At 35.6% G+C, this 19,936-nt stretch overlaps 1 protein-coding gene across 8 annotated transcripts in view; it reads right to left on the reverse strand.

Annotated features, from left to right (window-relative positions):
• Positions 1-19,936, reverse strand: part of PIBF1 (progesterone immunomodulatory binding factor 1) — a 212,718-nt gene that overhangs the window by 152,781 nt on the left and 40,001 nt on the right. For all 8 annotated transcript variants that reach the window (XR_004476096.2, XM_049700971.1, XM_049700972.1 and 5 more), the window contains 4 exons: positions 15,175-15,308; positions 10,071-10,179; positions 9,618-9,799; positions 8,175-8,300 (listed from right to left, as the gene is read on the reverse strand). Coding sequence is in view for 7 of the 8 variants with exons in the window: in XM_049700971.1 (XP_049556928.1) it covers positions 8,175-8,300; positions 9,618-9,799; positions 10,071-10,179; positions 15,175-15,308 (551 nt within the window). In the remaining variant the exon portion in view is untranslated. The remainder of the gene's footprint in view (positions 1-8,174; positions 8,301-9,617; positions 9,800-10,070; positions 10,180-15,174; positions 15,309-19,936) is intronic.

Below are 19,936 nucleotides of genomic sequence, written 5' to 3' on the forward strand. Positions count from 1 at the left end.
GTGTTGGGAAAACTGGACAGCCACATGCAAAAACATGAAACTAGACAACTATCCCACACCATACATAAAATTTACTCAAAATGGGTTAAAGACTTGAATGTAAGACCTGAAACCATAAAACTCTTAGGAAAAAACATAGCCAGTATGCTCTTTGACATCAATTTTAACAATATTTTTCTAGATATGTCTTCTCAGGCAAGGGAAACAAAGGCAAAAAGAAACAAATGAATTACATCAAATTAAAAAGCTTCTGCACAGCAAAGGAAACCATTAATAACTCAACAATGACCCTAATGAATGAGAGAAGATGTCTGTAAATGATATATGCAATAAGGGGTTTATATCCAAAATACATAAAGAACCCATACAGCTCAACAACAAAAGCGACCTGATTAAAAAATGGGCAGAGGAGATTAACAGACATTTTTTAAGGAAGACAAACAGATGCCCAACAGGCACGTGAAAAGATGTTCAAAACCACCAATTAATAAGGAAATGCAAATCAAAACCACAGTGAGCTATCACCTTCACCTGACAGAATGGCTATTAACAAAAAGGCAAGAAATAACATGTGTTGAAGAGGATCTAGAGAAAAGGGAACCCTTATACACTACTGGTGGGAATGTAAATTGGTGCAGCCACTATAACACAGTACGGAGATTCCTCAAAAAAAAATTAAGAATAGAACTACCATATGATCCAGCTACCCCACTTTTGGGTATATAGTCCAAGAACAAGAAAACACTAATCTGAAAAGATATCCACACCCCTATGTTCACTGTGGCATTATTTACAATAGCCAAGATATGGAAACAATCTAAGCCTATCAACAGATGAATGGATAAAGAAGGTGTGGCATATATATATATATATATCACATGCACACACACACACACACACACACACACACACAATGGAATACTACTCAGCAATAAAGAAAGATGAAATCTGCCATGTGTGACAACATGGTTGGACCTTGAGGGTATTATGCTAAGTGAAATATGTCAGATGGAGGAAGACAAATATCGTAAGATCTAACTCATATGTGGAATATGAAAAACTGATAAATAAATAAAAACGAAATAATGAACAAACCAAACAACACGTAGATACAGAGAACGGAGTGGTGGTGGGAAGGGGAAGGGGAAGGCAAAATGGGTAAAGGTGATTAACTGTATGATTACAGGTGAAAAATAAAATTTTGGTGATGAGCATGTTGTAGGGTATACAGAAGTAGAAATACAATGCTGTACACATGAAACTTATTTAATGTTATAAATCAATGTTACCTCATAAATAATAATAAAATAAGTAATAATAAAATAAATAATAAGTAATAATAAAATAAGTAATAATAAAATAATAAAAATAAAATAAGTAATAATAAAATTAATGAATAATAGACAAACAAATAAACCATGTGATCTTAGAGAATTACTTTGGGGCTTGATCAGAGCTGCCATATCTGTAAAACATCAGGAATTAAGTGTTATCTTCCTTTCTCAATCTTGTCTACAACCTTGAGTTAATGGCCGTGCCTAACAATCCATCTCTCTGAGACCAGGAAAGCAGAAGAGGTGGAGTTATTCTGGTCCACTTCCTGTCAATAACCAGGTCTTGTCAATTCTACTACATAAATAATCTTTAAATTCAGCTCTTATTCCATTTCTCATCTTCACTTAAACTTTGCAACTGTCTCCCAACCAATCTTTCTGCCCCCATGTCCTTTTCAACCATAATCCACCTCACACTGCAACCATGGTTACAAAAGATGAATATATCATGCCACCCTTTTACTGTAAAACCTCCCCACATAAACTGACAACAGGACATTTTAAAATCTGACCCTTCCCTTTACCAGCCTCCCTCACCACCCTATGAATGATACAATGAAGGAAAATCTAAGTTTTTGCATAACCCTAACTGTCCTTGCTTCATACCTGGAACACCCTATACACCTTGAAATTCTTAAATATTATTAATTAAAAAGTGAACGCATGTGTAATCACCTATAGGCATAAAGAATATAGTTGACAATAAAAGACAGCTAACAATAAAATTTCATTTACAATTATTTGAGAAGTTAAGATACTGAGTTATGGCTTTATCTGTAAAGCCATATACTTTCAGAATAGTCTAGCTGAAAAGATAAAGTAGAATATTCTTAAGTTTTTTCATAAAAGAACTTTAAAAATTATACAGATATCTGGTAGGATATGAATGAAAGAAGTTTGTTTAAGCACTAATGAGGACATATATTTCTTAAATCATGAATGGAACCTCTGTACACTAGTTCCAATTCACCTATTGTAATGCATTAGGTATACTCAACTAACCTTTGTAAATAAACTTAGATTCAAGATTCAAAAGTGTTTACTATCACTCTGAGATTCTATGCATATTTTAAGTTTACGTCATTAAGCTTCTTCTTGAGTACTTTTGGAGGATGATAAACTGTGGTCAAGATAGCTTTTCTTCATACGGTGGGAAAATAAAATCACTAAAGCAATACTAATTGTTACATTTAAAAACATATTTTTGATCCCTTTTCCCTACTGCCTTCCCCCTTTCAAATAACTGTAGAGCAATTTGAATCTCCATATTCTGTGCAGTATAAAGAGTATAATGAATATCTCTAACAAACTCATCCTTACCCTTTTTACAGCATTACTATGAGGCTAGCTCTTTCTGTGTTTATAATAATGAGACTATTTATAATAATGAGCCTTTCTTAGGTAAAGGTAGTTTTACTTTCTGAGAAAACAATCAGCTGAATTTATCTCCTCTTATTTCATTATCTCACAGTATTAATCAGGAACAAATAAGTTCGCCATCTTATGCAAAAATTTGGATTGAAACAAATGGCATGCAGACTCTCTGTCTATATTGTCTCATTCAACAAAAGTGGTTAAATGCCACGGAGATCAATACTTAAGAATAATTATATATTTTCTAATAGTGCCTTTCAGTGACAATAAACAATTCCATAACGTTACCAGTTTTCTTTTATATAATGCTCATTTTACTTAAATTGTCCACACAATGGATAAAATAATTTTTTAAAGTATTTCTCATAAGCAAAAGGTATCTAAATAACTACCATTTACATACAGATTTATAATTTATACTGTACTTTTTACACATATTATCTCATTTAGACCTTACAGATCACCCTGTGAAAGAGTATTATGAGCTCATTTTATAAAAGAGAAAATTAAACTTCAGCGATATTAAGTGACATATTCACTCAGCTAGTAAGTGGCAGAGCCAAGATTTAAGTTTAGTCTCATTCCAAATCTCTTTCATAATATACTCCCTGTTCAGGGAATAATGCTTTTCTTCCAAATGTGCAAGACGGTCCTACTATGTAAGAAGTTTTTTATACAATAAGTCTCACCACCATAGTGAGTTTCACTCATTATTTCCCACAGTTCCAAAATATCATTTTAAAGCAACTATATATAAAGTACAGAAAAAGACAAGAAACCTAACTCATAGACTGAGCCAAAGCATACATACACATTATAATCCCAACTATAGTATTTTGGATGTACCCAAATACCCAAGTTCTTTCTTTGCTTATCTCTGCCTTTTCTTAGGTCTTTATCTCTTCTCTTCCTCTTCCTTCTCAACCCCTTAACTTCACAAACTACTGGTATGACTGACTGCAGGGGCAGATACCAAGATTGCATGGCATGAGTTCCATCTTTCTTTTCCACATCTAAGAGGAGAAAATAAAAGGCACTCTCTCTCTCTTTTCTTAAAGCAGTAAAATTACTTTATTAAATCTCAACCCTTGAGTACATATCTTTTTTTTTTTCTTTTCCACTATGGTTTATTACAGGATATTGAATATAGTTCCCTGTGATATACAGTAGGACCTTGTTGTTTATCTATTTTATGTAACAGTAGTTTGTATCTGCTAATCCCAAACTCCCAATTTATCCCTCCCCCACTCCCTTTCCCCTTTGGTAACCATAAGTTTGTTTTCTATGTTTGTGAGTCTACTTCTGTTTTGTAAATAAGTTCATTTGTATCATATTTTAGAGTCTACATATAAGTGATATCATATGTTATCTGTCTTTCTCTTTCTGGCTTACTTCACTTAGTGTGATAATCTCTAGGTCATCCATGTTGAAATGGCATTATTTCATTCTTTTTTATGGCTGAGTAGTATTTCACAGTATACATATACCACATCTTCTTTATCCATTTATCTGTCTATGGGCATTTAGATTGCTTCCATGTCTTGGCTATTGTCAATAGAGTTGCTATGAACATTTGGGTGCATATATCTTTTTGAATTAGAGTTTTCTCCAGATATATGCCCAGGAGTGGGATTGCTGGATCATATGGCAACTCCATTTTTAGTTTTTTAAGGAACCTCCATTCTGTTTTCCATAGTAGCTACACCAATTTACATTCCCACCAATAGTGTAGGAGGGTTTCTTTTTCTCCACACCCTCTCTGTCACTTGTTATTTGTAGACTTTTTAATGATGGCCATTCTGACCGGTGTGAGGTGATACCTCACTAAAGTTTTGATTTGCATTTCTCTAATAATTAGCAATGTTGAGCATCTTTTCATGTGTCTATTAGCCATCTGTATGTCTTCTTTGGAGAAATGTCTATTTAGGTCTTCTGCCAATTTCTTGATTGGGTTGTTTGCTTTTCTGTTATTGAGTTGTATGCGCTGAGTGTATATTTTGGAAATGAAGCCTTGTATCGCATGCAAATATTTTCTCCCATTCCATACATTGTTTTTTCATTTTGTTTATGGTTTCCTTTGTTGTGCAAAAGTTTGTAAGTTTGATTAGGTCCCATTTGTTTAGTTTTGCTTTTATGTCTACTGACTTGGGAAACTGACCTAAGAAAACATTGCTATGATTTATGTCAGAGAATGTTATGCCTATGTTCTCTTCTAGGAGTTTTATGGTGTCATGTCGTATATTTAAGTCTTTAAAAAGGTACTCTCTTAATATCCCCCAACGTATAGAAAGCAAACCAAAGGCAAAATATATTTCTCTAATCTTATTATTTAACTTTATCCTAAAAATGTTTATTGGCCAAGAGGCAAGGAGACTAAGTACCAATATGCCAGTGTAAGTACTTTATCCATTTTAATTCATATTGTAACAGCATACTTTGCTAAAATAAAACTGACACAATTAAACGTGTAAGTCCAAGGCACATGATTAATTTGCTCAGACACAAAGATATCTAAATGTGTACACTTGTGTTTTCTGAATCTCATGTTTCATAACAAGGAATACTAAAATCCGTTCCTTAATTATTTTAAGTTGTAAGATTTAAAAAGAAATAAGTTGCAATTTATTTTTACCTTGTGAAAGACCAGTGGAACGTAAGCTCTAACTATAGTTAAATCCTGCCAGAATGAAGAAACTGGGATTAAAAAAGATTCAGCCACACAAAACACAGGGTTGGATTATTGTGAGGTTAATACAATGATAAAGGTGAGTCTATACTACATACAGCTGGCTAGAAGTCCTGTGCAATTCAAATGTCTTTAGGCCTGGGATGCAGTTTGGCACCACCTGGTGGCAACCATCCACCCTAGCTTTAATATCCATGGGGTCATTCTGGATCTGGTGGCTGACTGGGGTTTCTAGGGCAGTAGCCCCAGTCCCAGGAATTCCCTGACTAGGTGGTATCCACTTTGACGTGGCTATGGAGTCAGAACAACACAGGGGAAAAGGAAACCTGTCTTCAGCTTCCCTGCTTCCGGAAATGGTTCTGTCGACTGTTTCTCAACCTACCTCTACCAATCATCTTAGAGAACAGGCGCTAGTTTACATCAATTTATGTTACCAGGGGATGCATTTTAAAGGAGTCTTTAAAAAGTAAAACAACAACGGCAACAACAAAAACTAAAAAATCAGTGCATTCTCAAAATGATTACATACCAAGGTTTATGTGGTTATGTGAATTGTTTGGAAGTAATCACACGTTACCATAGAAACAATCCCATGAATTTTAAGGTTATTAAGTTGGCCAATAAAAGCCTTTATTATAAAATCCATAACAGAATTGAGCCACAGGACTATAAGTACTTATTTGTAAAACAAAATAGTAGTATCACCTATGCCACAGGTCTAGCTCACATCTAGATCTTTCTCCTGAGAGTCAGACCTTATATAATCAACTTCTACTTGCATATGTCACACAGACTTAATGAAACTAAACTAAATTTGTCATGTTTCCCAATTAAAGCCGTGTCTTTTTCTAATGCTTTAAAAACTGCATCACTATCCCCGCAGCTGCCCAATCAAGAACCTGGTGACATCTGTAACTTCTCACTCCCCAATCCAATCTAGCCAATGAATCCTCCTGACTGTTTAGTTAGGTTAGTTCCATCTCCTGAGCACTCTTCCAATCTGGCCCACTTCTCCCCGTCTCTACTGCTACTAATCCAGTTCCATCTTCACTACCCGTCTTGATAAGGGAAACAACCTCTAAAAGTGGCCTCTTTGTCTATAGCCTTATACTCTTCCAGTCTATCCTCCACATCACAGAATGGTCTTTTTATATAAAATTAGATCATATCACGCATATTCCCCAAATCTTTCAATTGTTCATGGTCTTAGACAATGGCTCAAATGCATGATTTGGACCTATTTCCCTCTTCTGTTTCATCCCTTACAACTCGTTGCCTCTTGGTCTATGGTCTAACCACTCTGAATTATTCTATTTGTTCAAAAAACTTCATTTTGTCTTGCCTCCACGGTGTGCATTAATTCCCCTAATTCCCTTCCCTCCCATAACTGACAGTCTTACTCTTAGTCATCATGCAGGTGTTGCATGGGTACTTCTCCCTCCACGTAATCTTCCCTGATTCCTCCCAGGGCTGAGTTGGATATACCTTGAGTCTATGTGGTCTCACCCTGTGCATCTTGCCATTTGCTTCATTATCATCATACTTTTGATCATGGTTTCTCTATTTCTCCATTAGACTACCAGCTTTGCAAAGGCAGAGGTCACCACTGTATCTATGGCATCTGACATATATCTAGAACATGGTGGACCTTAATAAATATTTGCTAAATAAGTAAATTTATTGTTCTTAGAGCTCAAATGTAACCTTCTCTAATATCAACCTTAGTCTGATTTAAAGTCTTGCTTGTTGGCAAAGATAATAGCATACACTCAAGTCGGTTCTGATAAACTAGTATGACAATTAAGTCCATTTCAAAAATGTTTCCTTCTAAAACATCAATTTTGAAAAGCCATATGACCATAATGATGGTATATAAAAATAACTGCTATTGAAATAAGTAGCATTTATTTTTCCCTTAATGCTGCCAATCTCTAAAAAAACCTAATATATGCTGTTCTAAAAGTAACTGCATGAATAAAACTGATCCTTCTTAAAGATTATCTAACATGTCTTTAGGACCAGCAGCTATATGAGGCATAAGCGATACTTCATATTATAATTCCAGTTTCTAAAAATTTCCTGGAGAAATCACTGGCATATTATAGGAAGAACTACTGGTATCTCTTAGTACTCTCTAATTTCCTTTTCATTTCTGTCCTTCATCTGAACTAAGGTAAAGGCAAAAGGAAAAGCTAACAGGGTGATAAAAAGATAATAGGAATACCAGAATAAACAGGCCTAACATCTGATAAACCCTGTTCTAAGCTAGTTATCAAAGACCTTAGAACTTTAATATTCCATTATACTTAGATTTATGACAAATTTTCTTTAATGTATTAAAAAAGACATTATGTCACGAACTAAAGTTTAACTTTGATAAAACTATAAGCTTCGGGCTTCCCTGGTGGTGCAGTGGTTAAGAATCTGCCTGCCAATGCAGGGGACACAGGTTCGAGCCCTGGTCTGGGAAGATCCCATGTGCCGCAGAGCAGCTGGGCCCATGAGCCACAATTACTGAGCGTGCGCGTCTGGAACCTGTGTTCCGCAACAAGAGAGGCCGTGATAGTGAGAGGCCCGCACACCGCGATGAAGAGTGGCCTCCGCTTGCCACAACTAGAGAAAGCCGCCGCACAGAAACGAAGACCCAACACAGCCATAAATAAATAAATAAATAAATAAATAAATAAATAAATAAATACTTAAAAAGAAAAAAAAAACCTATAAGTTTCAAACAAAGAGCAATAAAATATCACATAAACTTCTTGGTTTTTTTTTTTTACCTGTTTTCCCGTTCATACATTTCCCTGGAGGCACTTCGAAGTTGATCAATTTCTTGATTAGTTTTCAATCTGATTTGTTCCAGTTCATCACGTAGTTTATTTTCATATTCTGTTTTATAATGGTCTCTGCAAAGAGTCAAAAGGAATATCCTTTTTTTTGTTGTTTGTAAAAGAAATAGGTCTTTGCCCTTCATGTAATATTTTAATATCTTATGTCAAATATGCTCTACATACAATGTTACTTGAAAAACACAGTTTAGATATAAAGCTTTAAAATTCTTAAAAATACCATTCCAAACTAGTTCCATCTGAGATTTTCTTTTAAACATATTACCCTAAAGGCTTAATTACTATATAAAATGTTCATTCATGTTGAATAATTACTCATCTTCAAAAATATTTTACTAATTTAACGCATATGGCAAAAGACTTGAAAACTAATGCATTATGGAAGGTCATTCATTTAGAAACAATGATCTGATGTGGTGCATATTGGAAGACAATTAATCTTAAAAAAAATGACCCGAATGTACTCTTTACAAAACCTTTCCTTCTAAGCACAACAATCATAGCCACTGTGATCTCTTAGCAAAGTCACAAAGCGTTACACAGGGTATTAGCAGAAGCACAAACTGATGAAAAATACCACAAGCTGGGAAAAAAGTTATTAAGAATAAATAATTCAAGGATTATAAAGGCTATTGGTATAAAGGAATAGCTTATTCATCTACTTGAAGAGAGAAGACAGGATTGAAATGCAGGAGTCTGATTTCTTAAACCAGTACTCAATGCTGTCTCTCCTTATTCTTTTATGTTTCACACAGTCAAGAAAAGGTCAGCTTAGTCAGGCTCCACACAATTACATTTTCTTCAAAAATATACTTCTATAAAGATATTTATATATTTCCATAAAACATTTATGTAGAGATCTTAGTCACTGGGAATTAAAAAGGTTATATCGGGCTTCCCGGGTGGTGCAGAGGTTGAGAGTCCGCCTGCCAATGCAGGGGACACGGGTTCATGCCCCGGTCCGGGAAGATCCCACATGCCGCGGGGCGGCTGGGCCCGTGAGCCATGGCCGCTGAGCCTGAGCGTCCGAAGCCTGTGCTCCGCAACGGGAGAGGCCACAACAGTGAGAGGCCCGCGTACCGAAAAAAAAAAAAAAAAAAGGTTATATCATAAGAAAAAATAAATAAAAATAATCATAGTGTATATATCGCTACCTAAAAGAAATAGGCTCTTGGTTGTTGGAAAAAACAAAATATCTTAAGAAAAAAATCAATTAGAATGAGTAACTTATGAGGAAACAAAATGAACGATTATCGTAATATCATCCTATAGACCTTACAAAAAAATCACTATTCTTCCCCAAAGCCATGAGTTCCCTCAAAGAAGCTGGTGTTAATTTATATCTATTGATATGATAAATAATGTAAATCTTACCTTGATGTTACGTACTTTTCATACATCTCTTCTCTAGCCTTTTTGGTTTCTTCAAGTTGAGTTTGAAGTCTTTCAAGACGATCCTCTTCATGGGCACAGCGAACACTAAGCTCCATATTTTGGCGGTTGAGATATTCTTTATCTTTTTGCAGTAAAGTAACAGTATGCTGTAAGGTGGCTACCTACACACATGCAGAGACAGACAGTGTCCAGAGCAATGTCATCTTACTTTTCAAGGCTTACTGAGTTATTTTCTTTCATTTGTGCTTTTGTTCAACATATAAAGAGGGCTAATCCTTACCATGAAAATTTTCATATAAACACAGCTACTAAAAAATCCCTTCTTTCTAGCGATTACATCAGAAAGGAAGAAAAATGTCCCTCTCACAATTCTGCCCTGAGCTGTGTCCACAATCACGGTACAATAAAATACAAGTGACTCTATAAGCTTACCTCTTTTGATAATTCACTTCCTTCTTTAGCTTGAATTATGTGAGAGGCTTCAAGTGTTTCATGTTTTCTCCTTAAGTCAGTTACTTCCTGTTCAAGTGCATCACGCTCACTATAAAATTCAAATACATTTATTTATTTTTACTAAAATAAAACTCAAACACATATGTAAATTCTATGTCTCTTTTTATAACGAACATTTTAAAAGCGTCAATTATGTTTCAGGAAACTGAACAGAGATACTTCAGTGTCATTCCATGAACGATAAAGTATCTGCTTTTCAAATTTAGAAGGGACTCTGTTCAAGACCTTGTTCAGATACATAAACATGAATTTATTATCTTCAAAAAATAAATATGTAAGCTACACTAATCAGCAAAGTAAATAATAAAACTTTCTAAGGTACACTCTGGTATCTTTTCATTAATCATCTTCAGTCTAATCTTGACTTTTAAAGAATTTAAAACATGGCTCTAGGCTTTCAGTTGTTAGGCTAAAAAGGCCTTAAATCATCACTCAGATTGCATAGATGATACACAGGCAGGCATTCTTGTGGTTATTTCATTCACAAATTGTTTATGATTACCCAGAGATTCTTATTTCCATTTTCAGACCAGCTCTTTCCCCAACACAGCAAAACCAAGAACTGGACCAACCCTACAAACAGGTATCTTAAAAAATGAGCAGAGAAATAGATTTGCTAATTCTTAACTTGTTCTCTGCAGTGAGAATCAGTTCCTTTGCACTTGATTTCATTTACTCCCCTGGTGCTTCCATGGAGAGAGCTATTAAGAACTGTTTTTCTTTTCATTAGATTTTCAATAACTCATTTAGAAAGATGACTTCTAAGATTTCTTCTGCTTAACAAAGTATTATAATTATACTTGAGCAAAGCACAAATTGAAAAATAACAATCACCCATAAACCCACTAATTAAAGATGACTATTAATATTTTGGTAATATTACTTTAAGTATTTTATGCCTTTACATACAAATGTTTTTATTCTCACAAAGTAAGGACTTTTGCTATGATTTTTTAATGTAAAAAATAGATTATAAAGCATGATACAGCAAAATACTCATGAACTTGCTATCCACAGCTGATGACAGTTACATTTGTCTATATTTGCATTAAAGTTTTGTTCTGTTTTTTAAAAAGATAGAACACTATGAGTAAAGCTGAAGTTCCCTATATTTTCTCACTTTTCCAATATCATCCCCTAAATACAATGATAAATTTCCATATCATATGTTTTTTTACATACTTTTACTCACCAATTGTTAATATTTTGTCATATTTACTTTGTAATATTTACTAAATATTACTTTGTCATATTTATTCTCTCCCTCTCTGTTGTTCATATATGTGAATAAATATACATATGTGAATTTACATATATAAAAATACATACGCATATACAGGTATACACGTCTACACACACGCACACAATTCTACATGTGCATTTTTTTCCCCCTCAACTATTTGTCATACGCAGACATTAGGTCCTTTTATCCCTAAATAATTTGGTGTGAATCCAAAGGTTAAAGATATTCTCTTATGTAATCAGAATATAATCATCGGGACTTCCCTGGTGGTCCAGTGGTTAAAATTCTCCCTTCCTTTGTCTTTCACGACATTGACCTTCTGTAGCGCACAGGCCAACTTTATAGAATGTTGCTCAACTGTCATTTGTCTGATGTTTTTCTATGACTAGATTTAGATTAAGCATTTTGGGCAGGAATATTACAGAAGTGATAATGTGTCCCCAATACATCAAATAAAGATATATTGAGATGATGTCACTTAATCTCATTATTGGTGACAATAACTTTGATCATTTGCTTAAGGTGGTATCTGCCGAAGTTCTCAACTATAAAGGTATCTTTTTGCTCTTTGCAATTAATAGGTAATCTGTGGGAATTTTTTTCTTTTACAACGCTTCACAGTTTACTGAGTCCTATAAAATAACTGGATAATTGATTCTACACACTTTCAGTGACATCTGAAAGGAAGAGATATTCACCCAAATTTGCTATGGGATATATTTTAACATTCTGCTCTCTAATATACTTTTACCCAGTGGCTTTAGCTTCCAATGATAACTCTAAATCAAACAGTATTATGAGGTTACAAAATAGTAATTCCAATAAGCATATGTATTTATTGGTTGGCATTCTACTGTGAAGATCCTCTTTATTTACTAGCACACACTCAAGGACTCTTATTCTGTTCAATGGATTGTAACTCATTATCGTTAATATTCATCTTGATATTCAAGTTGTACCTATTTGGCCAGTTGGATCCCCTTCAAACTAGCTATCGTGGTGTTGAATTGGAATTAGAAATATCGGTATGATCTTATCCATAGTATGTTAAGCCATCCTTTCACTTGCCTCTTCATTGCGCCTTTGCCTACTGAAAGGGCCTAGAAATAACATTCAATGTAGCAATGACCAGGACCCAAATCTTAGTTTCTGAATAGCATTCTCCACTAAAAGGAACCAAGACTCCTTAAAGAAAGGGCTGAGGCAACGAAGTCACAAAATAAACCTGAGAACTTTCTGTTATGCCAGAAAGTTTAGGAACTGCTTGCTTTGGGGGTGGGAGGGTGGGGAAGAAAGAAAGAAAGAAAGATGGGCACATGCATTTTGCTTTTTAAAATTTAATATTATGTGTTTGACTTATCCATATATACATTCAGATCTAATTTAATGATTTTAATTGTTACGTAGAATTACATTATAAAAATAAATCACAATCTATTTTCCATGCTGCTGTTGAAAAGCATTTGAATTCTTTCTAATAATGATGCAGCTAACATCCATATATCTGTTTTCTTTTGCACCTTTGTGAGAATTTATCAAGGACATAAAAGTGATTTTTTTCCCCCAGTTTATCTTATATGTTTGTGACCAGACCATTTTTTAAAAATCCATTCTTTCTATTGAGTGAACCAAAGGATTCACAGTTTGAGCCACTCTTGCTTGGTTGTTTTTCTGTTCCATTTCTAGCACATGATGATGCTTATTATGTTTTTGTTTCTTAGGTTTTCATTATAGAAAATAAAACACACATAAAGAGAGATGCTAAAGTGAGACACCTCCCCACCCCCACTTTCATCACTCACCTGCAAGAATTATCAACTCAGGACTCATCTTGGTTTGTTTACCCTTCATTCATGGCCACCCTGGATTATTCTGATGACTATGCCTTTTAGGTTTCTCCTTTCATATTTCACTTATTATTGCTATAGATTTATAGCGGCAGACAGGACATCAAAACACCAACTCAAAGTATCATCTTACCATCACAACCTACTTCATTTTGAAATGATTCTTTTGAAATCTAGCTTTCTTTGAAAGCCCAATAGTATAGCTGTCATGGATTTCAAGCTCCAACAATCACTATATTTTGACATAACAGTGCATACATAATAATACATAATGCATGTCAGTCATGCTGGGAGTAGGAGCACCAATGTTATATCCCCCAGATCCTGGCAAATTTACTTATGGTGTTTTACAATTTATAAAGCATCCATTCAATTAACAAACACTCATTGAGTGACTGCTTTAGTTCAAGAATTATTTTAGGTGCAGGTAGATGTAGCAGTGAACAATTAGGATCATCTCTCTATATATACGCATACATATATATACTTTCATAAATATTACTTTATTTGATCTTCTTAATTTATATAGTGCAGTTATTGTATTAGCACCATCTGAGAGATGACAAAACTTTGGCTTAGAATGTTAAGATTTCCTAGGGACATACAGCTAAAGTGGTGGTTCATTAGTACATTCCAGCAAAAAGAAAATTCTTTGCCTTAGCAGCAGCACAATATGAAACATATCCTCAGAAAGTATTATTTTTTGAAAGTATGTGTGCCTTTTGTCAAAAAGGAATAGCTGAAAAAACTTTAGATAAAACTGCAAACTTTAAATTGATGCCATAAAATAAAAATAATCAAGTAAGATTTCAAAAATATTTACACACATAGGATTTCACTGGGTTCCTATCTTCTAAGGCATCACATTTTAAAAGACAAAAGCAGCTTCTAAATAAAATAAAAACAACTGACATAAAAATACAATCTAAATCCAACAAACTGCCAAAACTGCATGTTTCTGCGCAATGAAGACTAAGGTATATGTCAAGAGAATAAGAAGACATAAGGTATATGTCAAGAGAATAAGAAGACAAGCCACAGGCTGGAAGAAAATATTTGCCAAAGACATATCTGATAAAGGACTATTATCCAAAATGTATAAAAAACTATTAAAACTCAAGGGTAACAAAACAAACAACCCAATTAAAAAATGAGCCAAAGACTTTAACAGACACCTCACCAAAGAAGATATACAGATGGCAAATAAGTACATGAAAAGATGTTCTGTATCATGTCATCAGGGAAATGCAAATTAAAACAACGAGATATGACTACACACCTATTAGAATGGCCAAAATCCAGAACACTGATAACAAATACTGGCAAGGGAGTGGAGCAATGGGAACTCTCATTCATTGCTGGTGGAAATGCAAAATGGTACAGACACTTTGGAACAGACAGTTTGGTGGTATCTCACAAAACTCAACATATTCTTACAATACAAGTATGCTCATGCTCCTTGGTATTTACCCAGAGGAGTTGAAAATTTATGTCCATACAAAAAACTGGCACATGAATATTTATAGCAGCCTTATTCCTAACTGCCAAAACTTGGAAGCAACCAAGATGTCCTTCAATAGGTGAATGGATAAATTATGGTACATCTTGACAATGGAATATTATTCATTATTCAATAGCACATTATTATCCAATGAATATTATTCAAAAGAATACTATTCATTATTCAAATGAGCTATCAAGCCATGAAAAGACATGGAGGAACCTTAAGTGTATATTTCTAAGTCAAAGAAGCCAATCTGCAAAGGTTCCATATGGTATGATTCCAACTATATGACATTCTAGAAAAGGCAAAACCATGGAGACAGAAAAAAAATAAGATACAAAGTAGAATTAACGACATTGATGGTAAGAATTCAAGTGACTCTGATGCATGCTAAAAATGAGAACAACTGTAGCCATCTTAACTACTTACCTCTTGACTTTACCATAGTTCTCTTGACGGTAGTCTCCTTGCTGAATTAACTGTTTTGTGTCTGCTAATTCTAAGGCCAAACGTTGACATCTAATTTGAAGCTCAGAGTAGTTTCTGCGATCTTCCTCATAAGTCTATAAATAAAAACAATAATAAGGCATTTCAAACCAAACGTACTTGACCAAATTCTGTACTGAATTCTTCTGTTAAGCTGTGCATATCTTTGTAATTTTAAAAAATCCTCAATTTTTTTATTTAGTAATGTTTCCCTACTCAAAGACAGGTAATCTTAAACTCACTGAGAAGTCTGTAAATTCATTTGTTTAAAACTTGAGCTCTGTTTTTTAAAGAAAAAATAGGTCAACTATGCTTTGGTTAATAGAATAATACATAAAATGACTACTAATGTTAAGGATGTTTTCAACATTTACTGAGTTACTATCAGATGCTAAGGACACAGAAATGAATAAAACACTGACCCTGCTCTTGAGGAGTTTACAACGAGAGACAAAGAGCCACATGAACATCAAACATTCACAATGAAAAATAGTTACTGAAGAGATTAACCACGCATTTTCAGTTGTGGTATTCAGAAAAAAAGGAGTTTTGTGGCACTTGGAACCTATTTCTACATTGATCTTCCTTGTACTCATCAGACTGGTAGAAAGGGACTGCAGAGATGTGGAAGAGGGGTAGAAGTGAAAACCTTAAAAGCACACCTGGCCCTGCTTACTACAAGCCTCGTTTTTCGCCATTTCTCATAATCATACTTCACCTCCAACCCTAATAAAGATCTGAGGTTCTCTGAACACACTACACTTCCTCTAACCCAGCGGTCCCCAACCTTTTTGGCAGCAGGGACCAGTTTCGTGGAAGACAATTCTTCCATGGATTGGGGCTGCGGGGGTGGGGGATGGGGGGGCAGTTGGTTCAGGCAGTAAAGCGAGTGATGGGGAGCGATGGCGAGTGGCAGATGAAACTTCGCCTGCTCACCTGCTCACGTGCTGCTCACCTCCAGCTGTGCGGCCCAGTTCCTAACAAGCCGTGGCCCGGTAGCGGTCCGTGGCCTGGTAGCGGTCCGTGGCCCGTAGGTTGGGAACCCCTGCTCTAATCTGTTCGCACTGCCTGAATAGCTGAATACTGTCAATACTCCTTTAGAGTATTGATCTTAGTGTATCATCAAATTCGTTTTTTTACATCAGAGTGTAAACATCTCAAGGGCATGGACTTTGTCTTGCTCACCATTGGATCTCCATCACTTTACACAGGACTTGGTATAGAGTAAGAATGAAATACTTTTCAATAAATCAATGAAGAAATGCAGGAATATGGGAATGGGGAGGAGAAGCAGGACACAGAGACGGAGTTCCCACTTCTTCTCCCACTTTGAGCTCATCAGATCTTGCAAGCAGTCATCAACTCCACCCCCAGAACCTGTCACGGGAAATACATCCTGTCCCAAGTCATTCTTTTTTAAGGAGCTGATGAGCTCAGTGTGGTCAGATTCAGTCCACAAATACTGACCGAACTATTTCTAAGTGACAGGTCCTGGGCTAGACACTGTAGATACAAAGATAAGTAAGACTGTTTTTGTCCCCTTTAAACTATTAGACATGACTTTGAAATGTTAGCTCCCAAATTTCTATCAAAGGGCTGTTTGAAAAATGTAATAATGGAAAAACTATACTGGCTGTGCTTTGCTTTGGTACATACTATGTTCTTCTGCACTGATGTTCTCCATGAGAATGAAATGCTACTATGTGGTATTTATTAGAGGATCATAGCTGAGGATACTCTATCATCTCCCCAAAGTATCATCACACACGTCATTTCTGACCTAAGTCCCAGAAGATGCTTTAGTTCCCCTGAAGAATGCTTTTACCCTTCTAAACACTACTAGTCATGTAACTGTTTTGGGAGAGTGTATAGTGTTATAGTTAGGATGGAAAGCTCCAGAATTCAACTGTCCGGAACTGAATTACCTGCAGTAACACTTCGAGCAGGTTTACGTCTCAGCACTTGATTGTCCTCATCTACGTCATCTACCCTGTAGAGTTGTTGTGAAGATTATATCAAGTAATACATGAAAAGTGCTTATAAAAATGCTTAGCACATAGTAAATGATCATGAACTATAAATTAATATCATCACAATGCTTTTCCTTTGCTTTGGCTCCTAGGGAGATTATAGCCAAATTGATAGCTCGACCTTAATAATTGCACAAAGACTGGGACAGACTCCTGAGGAATATAAACATTTAAAGGGTGAGGAAAGGACAAAGAGCCCTAGGAACCCGAGGGAGTATTCACAGAAACAGAGGGTGAACCAGGGGTGTGTGGCAGGGACAACCGTAGAAGAGCTACTTTGAGGAGACAACACTGTCAGGGGTACTAATTACTACTGAGAAGAGACCCATAAACAAATCCATTAACTCTTCAGGGATGGGGACAGAAAGTAGACTGCCAGGGGCTAAAGCAAATATATCTGAATGTACAATATGTCCTTTTTCGTGTTATGATACATGCATTCTCTTGCTTAATACTTAACTTTATGACGGAGCAAAGTATTATCCTCATTTTTACAGTTGAGGAAACTAGGCTTGGAGAGGATAAAAGTCTCAGAGCTCACGAACAGTGTGGTAAGGACTCCAATCTAAATTTGTCAAACACCCGAACTGTAGGCAATTCTCTCTTTAGTTTAAGAGTGGAGAAAGTGAAGTAGCTAGAGAAGAAAATAGAGATAAATGAAGGTTTCAAAAGATGGAACAAGCTTGGACATGTTAAAATATCGATGGGAAAGAACAGCAAAAGAGGTACTGATGCTGGAGAAAATGGGCATGGTCGGGGGGCAGAGCAGTAAAGCCCCTAAGAAGGCTCAGGGTGTGGGCTCCATCTTCACTGTGAAGACTTGTCTTAGACCAGCAGCCATGCTCATATCATGGCAGGCTTTTCTCCAGCTGATACAGTGTTAAAAACTTGAATTTGGATGTCCTCAGGTAGCTCTTATCAATGCCCTACAAGTCACAGAATACTCCTTACCCTACTGCTTCACCTATTTTCTACTATCACTTGGTTTCTAAAGGCATATGACTTTCCACTCCTTGAAAGGCTCTTCCCACTATAAACAGTAAGAACAAACAAACAAAACCGAACGAGTGCAGATGTAAATATGCTTACGGCAAGAAACTGTGGGAGTTCTCATCTGAGGATTTCCATTTTCTCTGTGCAATGGAATACCAAGTCATTTGCTGAGAGGGAGAAGGAAAGTGGAAAGCTGGAGATGTGAGGAGAGTGGTGAATGCCTAAAATAACTGCTGTGAAAAATGAGAGAACTAGAAAAAATAGAATTACAGCACAATTGTGTGGGCCCGTTTGAAGTCGGTAACAATAAACTTACAGCCTTGTTACTGCCTCTGTGATTTTCTCCAGTAGCGCTCATGTAGAAAAATAAAGAGTTGAGATTCTGTCAGGCAGGTTCGATAAAAAGACAGGGAGGAATTCGACAACACTGACAAGAGAAAGGTTTAAGACTGATAACGTGATGAAGAGGGAAGAAAAGACATTTAGGAAGATATGGATAAAATAAAAATTATATGGATTGGAAATTCTGCTAAAGATAGGTTGAAAGCAGTTGATTGAAAAACGTGGAAATATAGGAAGTAGTATGTTCAGTGGTCAGCCTGAATTGATAACTTCAGAAGTAAATCAGTTCTGGGAGACAAGGAACAGAACGCGGGCCATGAACCTGAGTGCTAAAGAAAAGAAGAGGTAATCATTCAGAATGAGAAGATCAATGACGTGCAAGGCCAAGGTCGTGGATGAATCTCAAGAAGTAACCCAGGCAGCTGCTAAGGTAGAAAGGAAGACTAAATCTAGACCGCGGGTTCCACTGAGTAAAAAACAATGTCCCAGTGGTCTGCAAATGAAGAAGGTTATAGAGTAGGGCATCTAGATGAAATGAATGCCCCCTCAAAGGTAGGGGTTTATGTGAGTGTGGAAGTGCCAAAATCTAAGATCTAGAGAGGACATCAATACCTTGCCCTGAAATATACAGGGTATAAACTTCTGGAGCAGAGAGCAATTCCATAGGAGATATGCGTATGTGTGTATTTATTATATTGTACATGCATATGTCTGTAACATAGTATATATGTGTGGGTGTGAATATATATATATATATATATATTCATTCTTTAAATATAAACATTATATGACCAAGTATAAGCAGAAGTTCAATACAGGAATGTACATATCCTACCAAATCTTCTAAGACTTTTCAACTGAAAAACTTCCCCTTAAATAAAATGATTACCCTTATATTTTGAAAAAAATAATCTGCTTCACTTACTATTAGCAAATAAAATACATTAAGGCATAGCTTTGGAAAAAAAATAAAAAATAAAAAATGAATCAAACCCATGACTGTGCAGAACTTTAAGGCTAAGGCTAAAGATGGTAGAGAAGACTACTTCGTATTACTCCTATGTATTCTTCCTGACCCGAACTCAGCAATACCTTCTGTGGGAAGACTCCAAGCCCCAAATCTGAGTTAGATGTCTGTCTTACATTTTTCCACAGCACCTGGTTCTTACCTCATCAGAAAACACATCACATGTGCTGTGAGCAGCCATTACTTGCCTCTCACATCAAAGGAAAAACTAAAGGAAATTTTCTATAATTCTAGTACCTAGTACTCTGCCTATAACATAGAAAGTATATAATTAATGTTTCTGGAAAAGAAGGAGCAAAAGAGGATATTAAAT

Source organism: Orcinus orca, chromosome 18 (genome assembly GCF_937001465.1).
Source record: "Orcinus orca chromosome 18, mOrcOrc1.1, whole genome shotgun sequence".
Classification (NCBI taxonomy): domain Eukaryota; kingdom Metazoa; phylum Chordata; class Mammalia; order Artiodactyla; family Delphinidae; genus Orcinus; species Orcinus orca.